Source organism: Oryx dammah, unplaced genomic scaffold (assembly GCF_014754425.2).
Source record: "Oryx dammah isolate SB20612 unplaced genomic scaffold, SCBI_Odam_1.1 HiC_scaffold_29, whole genome shotgun sequence".
NCBI lineage: Eukaryota > Metazoa > Chordata > Mammalia > Artiodactyla > Bovidae > Oryx > Oryx dammah.
In genome coordinates, this window is record NW_024070213.1 from 5313533 (window position 1) to 5330802 (window position 17270).

At 50.5% G+C, this 17270-nt stretch overlaps 1 protein-coding gene across 2 annotated transcripts in view; it reads right to left on the bottom strand.

Moving 5' to 3' along the window:
• Window positions 1-10207, bottom strand: part of SAMM50 (SAMM50 sorting and assembly machinery component) — a 31005-nt gene extending 20798 nt beyond the window's left edge. Inside the window, exons 1-5 of one of the 2 annotated variants that reach the window (XM_040233985.1) lie at window positions 10009-10207; window positions 4682-4792; window positions 3298-3399; window positions 2480-2567; window positions 235-341 (exon numbers count right to left, since the gene is read on the bottom strand). In XM_040233985.1, the coding sequence (XP_040089919.1) occupies window positions 235-341; window positions 2480-2567; window positions 3298-3399; window positions 4682-4792; window positions 10009-10029 (429 nt within the window). In that variant the 5' untranslated portion in view covers window positions 10030-10207. The remainder of the gene's footprint in view (window positions 1-234; window positions 342-2479; window positions 2568-3297; window positions 3400-4681; window positions 4793-10008) is intronic. The other variant, XM_040233986.1, reaches the window with a different exon arrangement.
• Between the last annotated feature and the right edge of the window lie 7063 nt (window positions 10208-17270).

Consider the following 17270-nt stretch of genomic DNA (forward strand, 5'->3'; position numbering starts at 1 on the left):
GAATTACCGTTAGTTTTTAGAGCATCGTTCACAACTGGGGACTCCCCTGGTGACGGAGACTCCACACTTGCATGTAGGAGGCCTGGTCAGGGAAGCAGACCCCACATGCTGCGACTAAAGATCCCTCACGCCACAGCCAAGACCCAGAACAGGCAAACAAATAAATGTTTTCTAGAAAATAAGAAGTTCACTATGGCAAGTCCCACCCTCAGGAAGGGAAAGCCCGTGTCTTACCATGCTGCCTTCGTTGTTCCCGACCATGGTGTTGTAACTGCCCGTTAACCTCCTTAACTCAGTTACTTCAAAGGTAACGTCTAAGCCATTGGGAAGTGCATCATCACCTAGTGAGAAAGATGAAACAACGAAGACAGCCTGAGTGTGCAGCTTTATTTTCTGTCCCGCTGCGATACATGGCAGAATGCAAGCTGAAGCCTCCGCTGATCTCACAACCTCCTTTGGAATACACGCTCTGGTTTAAAGCCCAAGAACGTGCGTGAAAACCCCATCAGATCCCGACACATGGGTCTCGTTTCTGCGGTGGAAGACGGCGAGGTCAGGCCTCGCTGAAAGGAGCCATTAAGCAACAGCAGCAGCAGCATTACGCAAACACACGTCATTTGCATCACTTCCTTGGGGTACTTGCTCCCCAACAAGTGAGCTCTCTGAAAATGCTGGGGGGGGGCCTCAGTTCAATGGACATTAAAACGTGGAATTCGAGTGACAGAGGGGCTTGAGTAACCCTGACGGAGAAGCAACAGCTCGACCCGGATGTACGACGTGGATGGTTCTGTCCTTCTCAAGCTGGTGGCATGGGGCCTGAGTTCAGTGCAGCTGCCCCTCACCCACCAACGGTCCTAGGGGGCAGGGCCCTGAGCGCCAGAAAGGCTGAGGTTGATCCTGCAACCCTCGCTGGACACCCATGGCCTCTGGGAGCTGTCAGACCCACAGACACCCAGGCAGGGGCTCCCGAACTCTCAGATTCAGCTGGTCCAGGCTGGAGCCTTGGCACCACTTTTTTTTTTAATTAGCAGACTTTATTGTTTGGAGGAGCAGTTTTAGGTTTATAGAAAAACTAAGCAGAAAGTACAGAGTTCCCATAAGCCCCCTCCACACACACCGCCTCCCCCCATTCACACACTGAGAGACGTTCCTGCTAACTCCAGTGTGGCCTGCACTAAGGCTCAGTTTTGGCACTGCACATTCTAGACATCGGACAAATGGATGATGCCCACATTCTTTCTTAAAAGCTCCTGGGTGGTTCTAAAGGCAGCCAGGGTGGAGAACCACGGACAGAAGTGAACCAGCTGACCACATACACATCACATTCACAACAGAGGAGAGCGCTAAACCTACACGCCACCCAGAGGACTTGCCACCAGCAAGCACTCAGAGCGCTGGCAAGGACCACTGCCGCACCCCTGTCCCACTGGGGGCAAGGCCAGGGGCTCTCTGTTAGCCACAGATGAACCTGTACTCCAGGTAATAGAAACGCCTTTCATTTACACAGCATTTTATATTTTTGCAAGCACTTTCATATACTGTTTCATTTTCATCTTCTCAAAACTATCTTTCACTCAATCCTGAAGAGTTCACTTGTTCTCTGATGCATTCCAAATATGTAGTTTTTCGGGGGACGTCGGAACGGAGTGAACCACCACACACGGAGTCCTTCATGACCTGTCTCCTGTCCCTTCTCCTGCCTCGTCTTGCATCACTCATTCCCCACGACTGCCTTCTGGCTCTGGAGCCCCGGCGTCCACCCAGTGACCCTTTCTCTCTGGCCTCTGGGCCTATTCTCTCTCCCCAGAACATTCCTCATCAGCCCTGCTCCCCAAACACACTCATGCGCCTCTTCTAGGTCTCAGCATCTGCGTCACCTCGTCCAGGAAGTCTTCTCTGATCCACTTTGCCTCTGCTGACCGAGAGGCTAAGTCTCCTACCCCAGGGCCCGGCCCTAAACAGCACAACCTATCAGCTGAACTGTCCTCACTTCTCTGTCTGTCCCCAAGCCTCTTCCACTTGACCAGAAGCTTCTTTGGAAAGACACCATGTCTCGTCTGCCACAGTCTCTTCCCATGGCAGGGACTCATTAACCAAAGAATAAACACCAAGGTAAGACAGCTGCCCAATAACACAGCAATCAAGCAAGTGAACAGACACTCAAAAGTGAAATCTGACTCCCACTTGGCTCCTCTTCTTAATACATATTTAGGTGGAATCTGCCAAGAGCTCATTTGGACACCCGCTGAGGTAGGCTATCCCAAAAAAGCCCAGCTCTCTCCTTCTCAGAACCCTGGTCCCATCCAGGGGCTCAGCAAGCAGCATCTTCAAAGTCACCTGACCTTCCTCAGCCTGACATGAAGACCCAGTGAATTCCTTGAGAATGCACGTGCTCTCTGCCTGGACACATAGTGTCCATGATCCTAGGGGAACAGACGAAAAGATGAAATCAGAGAGAAGCTAAAAGCAGGATGCCTACCCTGACACGTATCGATCAAAACATCCACTTGTCTAAATATTCCTAGACGCAGTAACTTTTCACGGGCTTCGTGAGATTTCCTCATAACCTGTAAGAGAGAAAAACAGAGATGGTATTCCTCTAAGACACAGAGACATACACGGTGGCTGTGAGATCAGGCTGGCGGCTTAGCATTCGTGCAAAGTTGATGATTCCCAGAGAATATTAATCTTTAAAAAAAAAAATACTGTATTTTTAAAAGTGGGAATGGCTGAACACTGCTTAAGAGATCACACGCAATAGGGACTGGAGCCAGCCGGATGTGGTCACCAAGAAGCTGCTGGCGACTCTGCAGGTACCCAAATGTGGTTCCGAGAGCAGACACAAGAAAGCCACAGAGGAGAGGACGGTGCAAGCCGGGAAAGACGCAGCTGCATAATCGAGTAAGGGCCTGAGGAGTCAGCGCGGGTGGGTGGCAGAGAAGAGCCCACCCTCCACGGTCATGGTGGGCCCTGAAGGGAAAGTGCACTGAGCACCAAGGGGGTGCAGGAAGGGTCAAGACCCCCCACCAGCAGCTCCAAGGCAAAGCTGGGGCGGCTGCAAGGGACACGGGGAGGAGTGGCCCTGGGCAGGACGGGGGAACACCTCTTCTCTGGAGTTAGGGTGGACAAGAGAGCATGTCAGTTTGTGGGGGGGGCTTCTGGGAACGAAGGGGGTTCAGCCCCCTTCCCGGTAGGAGGCGACCTTATCACTGGGGGCGGGGTACCCGGTGGTGCGGGCAGAGGTCCACGGGGTTCCGAAGGGGATGGGAAGAAGGCCACACAGAGCGGAATACTTGCCTCGATAAGGTTTTTAGCCTTAAAAACATCTCTAATTTCACACATGATGATGTCGTCCTTAGTCCTTCCAAGTCCATCAAAATGAACGTGTTGAACCACCACCTGAACGTGATAAGGGGACACAAGATCGTTGAGAACAAGACAGGGCAAAAGACCCGACATCAAGGGTAAAGACAAATACCTAAAATTAGTTTCAAAGACTTTCTTTTTTTAATTTAATGATCCACGTTTCTTAATTCCATGCCTTTTCAAAACAACTGGTCCCTTGAACTGACTAGGTCTGTACTTCCTGTGAATGAGACTTACAAGGTCTCTGCAGCCAAATGACCAAGGGCCAGGTCAGGCCTAAAGCCAGGCAGGGTGCAGAGATCCTCTGGACCTTCTTCTCCACATGCTCCCTGGGGCAGGGGCCTCTGGATGATGCCGACTGTGACCTGGTTTAATAACTGAGTATTTTGCCGGAGATCCTGTTTATAGCATGATACACGCCAGCTGAGAGCCTTTCCCTTGTCTATACTTACTTCACTCATTCATTCAATAAAAATGCACTGATTACCTATGAACCAAATATCATACTGAACACTGAGAATATATCAGTAAGCAAAACTTTAAAATTTCTGACTCCATGGAGGTTATATTCTAAAGGGGAGAGAAACAGGCAATGTACATAGTAGAGTAGATGGTAGTGAATAACAGAAAAATCAAGCAGGCGTTAACAGGGAGTGTTAGGGCCTGCATGACTTATAGGTGATCAGAACACTACTACAATTGTAATCAAAGAACTAATGAAAGGGAGGTGGGAGGGAGGTTTAAGCAGGAAGCCATATGTACACCTATGGCTGATTCAGGTTGACCTATGGCGGAAACCAACACAACAGGGCAAAGCAAGTATCCTCCAATTAAAACTAAGTAAATTTAAAATAGAAAAAAGAACTAATGAAAATGTGTTTACCTTTCTCTATTTAATTTCAAAGGCAACAAAGTTAAGAAAAAGTCTCATTCAGGACCCAAAGTCTTTTCTGGGAGGAAGGAACACAGTTTAAACTCTAGCACCAAAAAATAAATAAATAAATAAATAAATAAACTTTAGCACCACTTGAGTTTCTCTTTGAAATACTTTTGGGTTTTTTGTAACATAAATACAAAAATGGGTTTGTTTACCCTTCCCACACAAAGAATCACCAAGAAAAAACTATTCCTCTAAAACCAGAAGCTATTTCTCTTATAAGTGTCCAGTCTTTCTAAAATGTAGCTGGCTGCAAACTCTCCTTTGATAAAGGTGTCAACAAGGTTAATCCCTGTCTGTTTTCCCAGCGGCTTGTAGAAGCGAGTGCTTCTAGCAAGTATGGAGGTATGGAGCCCTCGCCCTCCACAGGATACGCACATCCTTGTTCTCAAGAATTTCCTGTTTAGCTTCAGGTTCAACTTCAACAAATTCAGCTTCTTCTCCTAATGCTCCGAAATCAGGTCCACTGGCTGGAAGAGGCTCCAAACTCTGAAAGGGAGTGGGGGGAACCACAGATAAATGAACTTCCATTAAAAAGCCCGAATCTTTTCGTTTTTGTCTTTAGATGGCACTCCAGAAAACTCAGGACCACAGCTCCCTCTACTGCTGGTGGCAGTGGGGTGGGGAGCACAGAGAGTGGAACCAGCTATTGACTTGCAAGCCTTCGGCCGGCAGTGACCCTTCGGGGTCCAGAGTATTGTTATTACAGAAAACAAAGGTGAAAATTAATCAACAAAAGGGTCAGGCACAGACTCCAATGACTGCTCCATGGACTTAGTTCCATACACCTGAGACTCACGTGAAGACAAAACAAAAACCCTGCTTTCCTGTTATAGAAAGCGTCCCAATTTTTTTAACCAAAACTGGAAACAATCTAGGATAGTTACATTAACAAACCAAATCACTAAAAGATACTTCTCCGGGCTCTGATAGATTTGTTTCGGTTCAGAAAGTCTCACTTACACACTAAGGGGAGCAGCATATGCCAGAAAGTGGCCCTTCAGTCTGAAGTGACATTGCCTCAAAAATGTTCAAGCATCTTCTGAGGAAGGATTCTACAGTACTAATTACGGAGATATGACAATAATAGGCACAGCAATGCACATATAATATCCTATATTTATTTCACACATAATCGCTTCCGTCCATGGGGTCACATGGTGAAGCCGGAGCCAATACTGTGCGGGAGACCCAGGTTCAATCCCTGGGTAGGGAAGATCTGGAGAAGGCAATGGCACCCCACTCCAGTACTCTTGCCTGGAAAATCCCATGGATGGAGGAGCCTGGTGGACTACAGTCATGGGGTCGCAAAGAGCTGGATGTGACTGAGTGACTTCACTTCACTTCATGGGGTCACAAAGAATCAGACACGACTGAGCGACTGAACAACGTGACTGCTTAACCACGGGGACTCCCAGACACTCGAGTGGCACCAGGTGAGTGCACACAAGCAGCTCTGGGAGAACTATGGTACCATAACCGGCTGCTTCTTTCCTCCACCAGCTCTCCATAGAGAAGCACTTCTGAAGTGCGCGGGCATGTCTGCCGCCTGCGGAACGTGCAGCAAGGGGGACTCTGGGCCGTTTTCCCCCAGAACGTTCAATGGCCTGTCAGCACACCCTTCGTCATAGCACCGGTCCTCTGGAAAGGTACTGGCCTGACAGTACCATGGCTGCTTTCCCATCCTGGCCCTTGAGGACTGGTCCTTAAAAGCGCCCCTAGGGAGGAGTGCAGCTGGGCTCCTCAGCGGGGTGCAGAGGAGCTCCACTCTGCAGCCCCCTTCTGCTACTCCAGACTCGACCCCGACCACACGCAACCCTCGCACTCCTGTCTGGGCGCACCTGGCCCTCTCCGCCCAGGATAACTGGCCTCCTCCCCAGAGATGAGCCGAAAGAGCCACCCTCGGCGTCATCTCCTCTGCGAGCCGTCCCTGCTTCTTCAGCGAGAATCCGTCCCTCCTTCACAGGGATACCCCTCGGCGGAAATTTACGACCTTGGCAGGTACTCCTTTTTATTTTTACCTGCCCGGCTGTATCAGAAATACTCATTTATGGAATGGGTGAGTGAATTTTTTTTTTCTTTTGTTCTCACGTTTAATAAATATCTGAGTGCCTACTGTCTAAAGAGCAGGGAAGGCAGCCGTGAATACGACTCGGTCCTTCCTGCAGGGATTGACGTGGATTACTTACATGAGTAAAAAGGGAAGATGATGTCGGGCAAAGAAATAGAGTTTATTTCACATAATTATCCTTTCATTTTTGTTGTGTAAATATTTAAAACAGGGGATCATTACAGTATTTCTCAAACATGCAAACAAATCAAAATAGTAACTTAAAAAAATTTTTTTTAATGTGGACCATTTTTAAAGTCTTTATTGAGTCTGTTACAATATTGCTTCTGGTTTACGTTTGTTGATTTTTTGGCCACAAGGCAGGTGGGATCTTAGCTTTCTGACCAGGGATCAGACAAACACCTCCTGCATTGGAAGGTGAAGTCTTAACCACTAGACTGCCAGGGAAGTCCCTAAAATAGTAACTTTTTAATGCAACCTTTCATGAACATCCTTCTGTATTTATGTTTACCTAGTGCTAAAAAGTGTATTACAGATGAGTAAATCCTATACGCAGAGTATATACTACGGTTAAGAACAACACACATATTCATTGTTCTTAATCCAAATGCTTGACAAACAGATTTTGTCTGGACATACAGTTCATGTGCTATTGTGCTAAAAACAAATTCCCTTATGGTTCCTAAAATCTCGAAGCATACAACATATTTCACCAAAGACTTGCCACACCCATCTGTAGTCTTAAATCTGAAATTTACACTTTAAGTTCAACAGATGGTGTCTTTACAGTCTCACTAACTGCACCAAAGCTTGATGTCCTAAATTAACTATTTCACCAACAGAGATTCATTCATTCACCAAATATCCATTCACTATGTGACAAGCACTTGCAAGAATCTCACCTTCACAGAATTTACATTGCACTGTCTGGCTAAGTAGTCAGTGAAATGAATTAAAATAAATATTTGGATCTAGCCTCTAACCTTTAAGCAGATGTCTACTGTGAGTCGACAAACTTTACCAAGCACCACATGTCAAGCACTGGGCAAGGCAGTGCTAACGGAAGAAATAGGACATGAAATAAATTTACTGAGTTATGAACACCATCTTTAAAGTGATATAGACTAGAATGAGACAGAAAATACCAAAAAAAAAATAATAGATATCGATGGTAAATACTGTTTCAGAAAACTTTATTCCAATTTTTTAATTTTTTGGTCTTGCCACGAAATGTGTGGGATCCTAGCTCCCCAACCAGGGATTGAACCTTTCCTGCACCCCCCACCCCACAGTGGAAACAGCATCCCAACTACTGGACCGCCAGCGAAGTCCTCATTCAGAAAACTTTTGTTTCACATATGCATGAGGGTACTAGATAGCAAATATGGGAAGTTTTCTTACTGTGAGTTCTGACCAAAAAATTCAAACACTGGCTAGTGAAGTTAAAGAACTGAAATTGTTTTTTGTCAATATATTCAACAAAGGAGTGGCAGTTTTAGTGTCAAAGGAGCTCGATAAAAGCAAAGTCTTTTTGTTCCTATACTCTGAGCACCTAGAACAGTGCCAGGCAGCACACAGCTGACCATCGGTAAACATGAGCTGAATAAATGAACAAATGTTTACTTTGCCAAGATGCTACAAGGGATCCAAGGCAAATAAGATGTGGTTCCTATTGTCATCTAGAAACTAAGAATCTAAAAGGTTAAGTGAAAAATGCAGAGCTAAAACAGGGCACCAGAAGAAAACTGTCAATCAAGGAGGTTGGCAGCACATCCAAAATGAGGAACGGAGGGGACACAAGGTTTGTGTAGAAAATGATTTGAACTGAATTCTAAAAAACCATGGGCTTCCTTTGTGGCTCAGCTGGTAAAGAATCCGCCTGCAATGCGGGAGACCTGGGTTCGATCCCTGGGTTGGGACAATCCCCTGGAGAAGGGAAAGGCTACCCACTCCAGTATTCTGGCCTGGAGAATTCCATGGACTATATAGTCCATGGAGTCACAAAGAGTCGGACACAAATGAGGCACCCTCACTTCACTTCTGAAAGACTGGCCCGTTTTGTCAGCTATTTCGAGTGATGAGAGAGGGGAGCTACGCCCACCAGGACAGTCCAAATAGTGTTTTATCTGAAGGAAATATCTGGCAAAGGGAAAGGGAAAGTGAAGTCGCTCAGTCGTGTCCGACTCTTTGCGACCCCGTGGACTGTAACCCATCAGGCTCCTCCGTCCATGGGATTCTCCAGGCAAGAATACTGGAGTGGGGTGCCATTTCCTTCTCCAGGCAAAGGGAGGTTAAGTTCAATTCTGGACATCATGCTGGGACATCTGTGCTAAATTCTTTCAGGAAAACTCCTGAAAACTTCTGAGCAGCGCAACTATCTATGCTGCAGAAAAAGTTGTGCTGTGGGCTGGGACTCAGGAACATGCAGATGGTTCAGGACATTCAGTTTCAGAACATTCTGAGGCTTGAACGGTAAGGCCTTGGACAGATATTCTTTCTCTGGGCCTCAGTTAAGACTGCGATAAAGGAGGGCAGCTGGGCAGCCTGCCTACTGCACTGCACCCAAGCAAGTGCACTTACATGCACTGTGTGTTTCAACTCTCCCACAGCCCGGTGAGTGGACACTATTTCCGCCTCCACTCAGCTGGGTTCCCTCTTTGTGCGGTAACCAGGAGACATGAGGACTCCTGAGCCTGGGTTGGAAGACTTCAGAAGATGCTTCCTGCTCTAGGAAAGCCTAGCAAGACCCCAGCAGCGGCTGAGCGGGACAGACTAGAAAAAAGCAAAAAAAAAGCAGAGACATTATTTTGCCAACAAAGATCCATCTAGTCAAAGCTCTGGTTTCTCCAGTGGTCATGGATGGATGTGAGAGTTGGACTATAAAGAAAGCTGAGCGCCGAAGAATTGATGCTTTTGAAGTGTGGTATTGGAGAAGACTCTTGAGAGTCCCTTGGACTGCAAGGAGATGCAACCAGTCCATTCTGAAGGAGATCAGTTCTGAATACTCATTGGAAGGACTGACTGATGCTGAAGCTGAAACTCCAATACTTTGGCCACTCATTGGGAAAGATCCTGATGCTAGGAAAGATTGAAGGAGGGAGAAGGGGACGACAGAGAATGAGATGGTTGGGGGGCATCGCCGACTCAATGGACATGAGTTTGAGCCAACTCCGGGAGTTGGTGATGGAGAGGGAGGCCTGGGATGCTGCATTCCCGGCGTCGCAAAGAGTCGGACACGACTGAGAGACTGAACTGAAGGAACTCAGACGCCCGAAACCGCTTAGGGCAGAAAAAATTTATTCCTCCGCTGCAGGACATCGCGGAAAGCCCGCTGGCCCTTTCCCGGCCCCACTGCTAAGTGACCTTGGGCAAGTCAGGTCTCTTCTCTGGGTATCGGTTTTCCAGCTCGGAAGCCTGCCGTAGCGGGTGGAGGCATCTTTGCGGCCTCCTCCATCCGGCCTGCGGCGGCGCACCACTGGGGCGCCCCCACCCCCACCCCGGCCCGTTCCCCGCTAGCCTTCGGGCTCCGCCGCCCTCTTTTTACCGGGGCAACCCCGGGCGCAGCCGCGAGAGCGTCTCCCCACGACGCTCGCCCCGAGGTCACGCAGCCCGCGCGGGTCGCTGGGCCTCTTACCCGGGCGTGCACCGTCCCCATGGCTCCCTCTCTGGCCGCCGCCTCCCAGAGCAGTCCCGGCCGGACGAAAGCTCGGCGGGTGAGGACAGAGGGCGGGGCTCCGGTGACCGAGCTCCGGGTTAGGGCAACACCCACAAGCCCCTAGACGCGGCGGACTGGGGGCGGCCATGATGTCCCGCCTTCGCCCCGCCCCTTGGCTCACGATGCTTCTGCTCATTGGCTCATAGGCATCCATGACCCGGATGTGCACGCGGGCTCCCGAAGCCCTGAGACCTGGAGATGGCCCCAGCGCCGCGCGTTCGTTAGCGCTCAGAGGAGCTAGCGGCGAGTGGACTGCGGGTCTCCGTGGGGGTCTAGGGGGGGTGCGGTGGGGTGGGCGCCCCGGAGTTGCCCCTGGGGGACAGTACACCAGCTGGTGAGCGCGTCGGGCCTCATGTGTTTCCCTTAAACCTCGTGTTTAGTTCAGTTCAGCCGCTTAGTCGTGTCAGACTCTTTGCGACCCCATGGACTGCAGCACGCCAGGCCTCCCTGTCCATCGCCACCTCCTCGGAGTCTGCTCAAACTCGTGTCCATGTCCTTGGCTCCGCGGTGCCGCGCTTGTACCCGGACTCTGGCGAAGCGCCGCGGCCCTCTACGGCTGTGGCCTCCCCGACCCCTGCCTGCGGAGCCTCACAAATCCGGATTGGCGCCCTGCACCTCTCCCTCTGGCCACATGCACCCTTCAGGTCTCTGAAGTTCCCAGGGCTCAGGCTCCTCTTTGACAGAATGAATGTGACGTCTTACCTGCTTAGCAGGGATGGATTACAAGGCTTTTGCACGAGAGTATAAAAGCGCTGGGCACTGAGTGAGCAGCGAGTCAATGGCTCCTATTCTCTCAACTGCAGTGAATGTCAAGAGTGTTAACCAGGGTTTGACGCGGGGACTATTCACATTGTAAAACAAGACAGCTCTGGTGTCACCGAGTCTAAGCTTGCTCTTATCCTGGTAGGATAGGCAGTGAATCTGGGGAGAGGAGGAAATGAGGCCAGGAGTCTGACTTTATGTGGAAAGCTGGCTGACTGAGAAGAGGGCAGACTGATGTCTCAAAGTAACCCATCTTGTAGGGGTCTGGATGCCAGGTTCTTTTATGGATCTGAGATGGGGGAGGGGTGAGGAGACAAAGTAAAATAAAGGCCTTTAATCGTGGAAATACTCTTTTAGAATGCCAAGTCTCAGGCAGAGAGATGTGTTAACCTCTTTCTTCCTGCCTTCTCCAGGTGTACAGGGTTATTCGCAAAGGCACTTTAGCTTACCAGGCAGAGGGGCAGAATTCTCTGAGGCAGGGCATTGTATATGATTGTAATAACAAAAGCAACAGAAAGCAAGTGGAACAATGTCAAGATGGAGTCAGAACTGACTTCTCCCTGCAACATGGGGCTTTATTTTGGTGGTGGAAACAGCTTCCTGTCTCAAATGACAGCATGTAATAAGTAATAGCACATGGTGATAAATGCAGGGAGAAGAGACAGAACAAGAGAAGGATTTTCAGTATCATGTGGTCTCACGTTTCCACCCCTTCCCAGAGACCCTGACACTCTTTCCCATTTAAGTGGCAGTACCTTGATTCTCTTGCCTTCCTGGGGTAAATATTAAGTCCATGTTCCCCTTCTTGCCTGGGAATAGACATTAGCTCCTCCCAGGCACCCCTTCCCACACTGCGTTCCTTGCCAGTTGACCTAGTCATCTGTTTTCTGAGCTGGACTGGTGCCTGGAGGCGGGGCCCAGTCCTTCGCTCCATGAGCCCAGAGGCTGCATGGTGCGTGGCGTGGTGCAGGGACTCAGTTAATATTTCCCAAATTACTGCTACAGCAGACAGACACTGCTTATATTAAAAATGCACATTCCTGAGCCACAGCCCTGATCTACTGAACCAACCTCCGGAAAGTAGAACCTGGAGATGTGAGTTTTTTAAAGTGGGCTACATAATTCTTTTACCCATTATGTTTAAGAACCCCACAGTAAAGAATCTGCCTCCAGTGCAGGTTCCGTCCCCAGGTGGGGAAGATCCCCTGGAGAAGGAAATGGCAACCCACTGCAGTATTCTTGCCTGGAAAATGCCATGGACAAAGGAGACTGGCGGCCTACAGTCCATGGGGTTGTAAAAGAATCGGACGTGACTTAGTGATTAAACAGCAACATTCTAAAAACCTTCAGGTCTGTGTTTGACTTTATCACTCATTTATAAAGTCTCTGAAGACTTGGGCTACTCACCTGCTTATAAGGAACTTGGCCAGAATTGAGTGGAAGAGGTGGTCAGCAAGGGAGAGGAGGCAGCGGCAGCAACCGAGCATCTGCAGGCGGGGCAGGGCCGTGACACAGGCAGGCGAGGCGGCCTCCAGCGGGAAGGGGAAGGGTGGGCAGCGTCAAGGCTGGCCCGGAGGCTTCTGGGTCTGGGCATACGTTTGAAAGACAGCGAGCTGTTGGAAGAACTGGGCTGTAAGTTAGCAGTTGACCCCTGGCAAGTCACACCCTCTTTAAGGGTTACTTTTCTCCACTCTCAGATAGAGGTGAGCTTACTAAGGACCAGAAACAGAAGGTTTTTAAGTGTTTTATATTTCACACTGGGAAGTAACGGGTCCTGGGCTTTTGTACTCGTTTAGGCCATTTTGGATCACCCCTTGGCAGGAGATGACAACCAGATTAGCTCCCCTTTAATGGTTATGAGAGCTGGCTTTATGGGCAGACCCGCTGGTTGGGTTTCAGCCATGATTCTGTCACTGCTAAGCTGTGTGGACTTGGGCAGGGCCTGTACCTCTCTGGGTCAGTTTCCCCTTTGGTGAAGTGAGGGTGGTGATGGTATCCACCTCATAAGGTTAGTAAATAATGTAAAGGTTTGCCTGGCCTAGATAGAAAGGGCAGGTGCACACGCACACACCCACACACAGCCTGCAACCAGGCCTAGAGAGAGCACGTGTGCACGCATGCACACCCACACACACAGCCTGCAACCAGGCCTAGAGAGAGCACGCGTGCACACCCACAGACACACCGCCTGCAACCAGGCCTAGAGAGAGCACGTGTGCACACGTGCACACCCACACACACACCGCCTGCAACCAGGCCTAGAGAGAGCACGTGTGCATGCGTGCACTCCACACACACCGCCTGCAACCAGGCCTAGAGAGAGCACGTGTGCACGTGTGCACACCACACACACCGCCTACAACCAGGCCTAGAGAGAGCACGTGTGCATGCATGCACGCCCACACACACACAGCCTGCAACCAGGCCTAGAGAGAGCACGTGAGCACACCCACACACACACACAGCTGCAAGCAGGTCTAGAGGGAGAGAGAGCACATGTGCACACCCACACACACAGAGCCTGCAAACAGGCCTAGAGAGAACACGTGTGCACGCATGTGCATGCACACAGCCTGCAACCAGGCCTAGAGAGAGAGAGCACGTGAGCACACCCACACACAACCTGCAACCAGGCCTAGAGAGAGAGAGCACGTGAGCACACCCACACCCATACCACCTGCAACCAGGCCTAGAGAGAGAGAGCACGTGAGCACACCCACAGCCACACAGCCTGCAACCAGGCCTAGAGAGAGCACGTGTGCGTGTGCATGCATACACACACACTCACAGCTGTGAGAAAAAGAACATGTGTGCACGTGTGGACAAACAGCCTGAAACCAGGCCTAGAGAGAGCATGTGCGCGTGGACACACACACACACACACACAAAGAGTAAGCAACTTACCCTATAGCCAAGCATGGCCCTGCTACTGGCTCTTGGCCACCTCTGAATGATGCCCACATGTCCCAGGATCTGGAGACAGGGCAGTGAAGTAGATGATAACTCAGAAGCCTCCCGACCCTTAATGGGAGGGGGGAGTATATATAACAGGCTGTGCCAGATTGTTTCCCGGCAAGACCCCTAGGGCCCTCAGCTCAGTGCCCACAGGCCCGGTCCCTGGGGCCCCAGACACCTGCCTCTGGCCACCAAAGTGAGGCTTTGAGGCTCTTACCGATCCCCAGCTCAGACACAAAAGATTGTGATGTGTGAAAACTTGGACACAGATTTCCAAAGATAATCTAGGAGAAGGAGCAAATTTTAAGCACGAGTCACACAAGTTGGACACTTATTTTAAAATTCATCCTCCTGTTGCCTGAACCTGAGTTTTCTCAAGTATAAGATGAAGATAGCGGTTCCTAAAGCATAATGGTGTAGTGAGGATTTAAGGAGAGAGATCATGGGGCCTGGCTCACTGAACGCTGAATAAACTAGGCTTTCTTCCTGCATTTCCTTGTTATTCTCTTACGAAAGCCTCCTCTCAAAGATAAGCCATGACTTTGACCTGCAGATTGCAACACAAGTCCTGAGCCAAATATCTGAGAGCCTATTGTGCACAAGGGCCAGGGTGGCTGAGGACGTGTTGAACAGAGTCACAGCTCTGCCCTCTCTGGTGGTCACAATGTACGCTTTTTTTTTTTTTTTTTTTCCGGTCACGCCGTGTGGCATGCAGGATCTTAGTTCCTATCCAGGGATCAAGTCCTTGCCCCCTGCTATGCCCCCTGAAGTAGAAGCATGGAGTCCTAACCACTGGACCGCCAGGGAGTTCCCCGTACATTAACATTTCAAAGGCTCTGAGACATCCTGTGATGCCTACACCTGTTAGGGTTTCTTTAACCCAGTATTTCCTGGGTTATTTATTCTGCCATAAAGACTTTGCGGGTTTTTTGAGGTTTTCAGTGGCCCTGTTCACCAGAATTTCTGCTCTTCCTCTTTGGGGTGAAAGATAGGCTTGCATTTCCATGACCCCATCCATGTGACTTGCTTTGGTCAACAAGTGGTGGGCAGAAGGGAGAGCTGACACCCCAGATGGAAACCTTTAAGCACCACGTTCCTCCCCTACCGCCCATCCCGACCCTGGGTCCATCCCGACCCTGGGTCCGGAGGCAGGGAAAGGTTCAGGCTGGGCCACCTGGGTCCGAAGGGCACGCACCCTGAGAAGTGAAACTTTCGGGAACATAACCCCGTTTATCCTAACTGATAAAAGTCCCTAGTCCCATCTGCAAGGACATCAGCATCTGGAAAACTTGGTTTACGAAGGGCTGACCTAAATGCAGGTTAGTGACCACACTGGTTCCCTTGACAAAGTTAAACCCTGAGTCTCAGAGGCCACGAGGAAGGCACGCTGGGTCTTCACAGATCTCCGCAGTGGTGACCCCTGCTCTTAGTTTGGGGTGCCCTGAGGTGAGGGCCTTGCCTCCATCCTGTCTCGCCGGCTCCTGCCACCGGAGGAGTGAAGGTGAGCGGCTAAGAGGAAAGGACACAGGTGTCGGCGGGAAGCGGAAATCCAGGCAGGATGCCTGGAGCTGGGGGCCTTGCGGGGAAGGCAGCTTCTTCGGGTCGGGGTGGGAGGTGACTTGACCGATTTGGGGCCCAAGAATGGCCTGAGGCAGAGTTCAGGCCACCAGCCCCTGCCCGGAAGTTGTTGCCACAGCCCAGGGCAGGGGCGGGCTGCCAAGAGGGACTGGCTTCCAGGTGCCGGAAGTGGAGGTGGACGGGCAGGACAGGGACTAGCTGGGGGAGAAGGGTGGGGGGACTCAAGCGCCGGGTCCTGGCTCCGATGACGGAGCTGAGGAGCTCTGCCCTGGGGGAGGGTGTGAGGGAGGCAACCAAGGGCAGGTGGAGGAATGTTAGGTGGGCCCTCCCCTGAACCAGAGACTGAGGAATCCTCGGAGTGAGCGAGGCCTCCCCAGGAGTGGCTGGATGCTTTCTGCAGAGCAGCACATCCAGGCCCTGGGGAAGAGCCGGGTACCCAGGATGAAATCGGGGAGTCTGGGGTCCCAGAGGAAGGAGGGTCTGGGTCTCAGTGTCCAGGACAGAGCATGTGAAGGCCACCTGGCCTGGCTGGGCCCATCTGGGGCAGTGGGCCCATGAACCCACTTAGGATGCGGGTGGGGGGTGGCAGAGGAGTTTAAAGGAGCTTGGCCGTAAGGCAAGGAAAGCAGCACAGCGCAAAGGATGCAGAGACAAGGGGAGGCAGTTGAACAATCAGATTTATTATGAATTATTTCCTGATGAATGCAGAAATTTAATATAAAATGTAATTACAGGGAACGGCATCATGGTAACCACCTTCAGTAACTGGGCCAACAGTCTTTCAGTCTCCACTCTACACACACACACATTTTATTTCCTTAGCAAGACTGGGCTCATGCTTCTCAGCAAGTTCTGCTGTCTGTTGACCAAACAGACGGTTGCTGCCTGGCATGAATCAGACTGCACGCGGCTGATTCCTGATACTGGAGCATCCCAGCATATCAAGGGATCATCAATATTTGACAAGGTGGGAGAAACTTGAGAATGTTTTATGCGCTGATGAGAAACCCGCAGTGCTGGAGAGGTGAGGGCCTGGCGTTGGGGGGCGGTGAGGATGTCGGGGGGCCATGACCTGGGGTCAGCCAGTGAGGAGGAGATGGGTCACATTTAAGGCACCAGTGAGGTGGAACCCTGGATATTCCTAAGAGAAAGTAATACACTTTCTCGTCTTAGTGCACGTTTGAAAAAAATTAATGAAACACATGCTCATTGTAAGAACGTGGAATAATCACAAATAGTAAGAAAATAAGTCCCATGTAATCCTATCTGAACACATCTCTTTCCTTACAATGACGTCAGAGCCAGTGCAGAGAATACTATCTGAACGGAAGTATCTTGGTCATTGTAAAGTGCTGCTGAGGTGTGCTTGCATGTGTTTAGACCGTGCCATGGTTCTGGCAGAGAAGGCCACTGGGACCCTGAGCTCCGGGCTCGGGGAAGGTGTGAGAGGGTGTCACCAGGAGTCCCCAGCTCAGCAAGGGGACAGTGCTTTGTCCTGCAGCCCAGGTGGCCAGAGAGCCCACCACTCAGCCTTGCCTCACTCGGGTAGTGAGGGTTACCAGCACAGGAGGCCCCAGGAATGACAGGCCAGCCAGGAGCCCCACGGGGCACTTCCCTGCACTGCGTGCCGACCCTGTGTTTTCACAGGCAGCCCCTGCCTGCTGCCCTCACAGGGCGCTGCTCTGTCTGGCCCTGCTGGTTCTTCGGCTCCAGGACACCTACACGATGTGGGTGAGAGCTGCGACTTTTCGTGCCCACAAGTAGGATTTGAGCTTATTGTTCCTTTCCTTTTTGGTATCCTCAAATGCATAAATAAGAAAAACACACGCACACATTGGACCTTGAGTCATATTACACAGGGCAGCGGGCCCATGTAATCTGTGCCT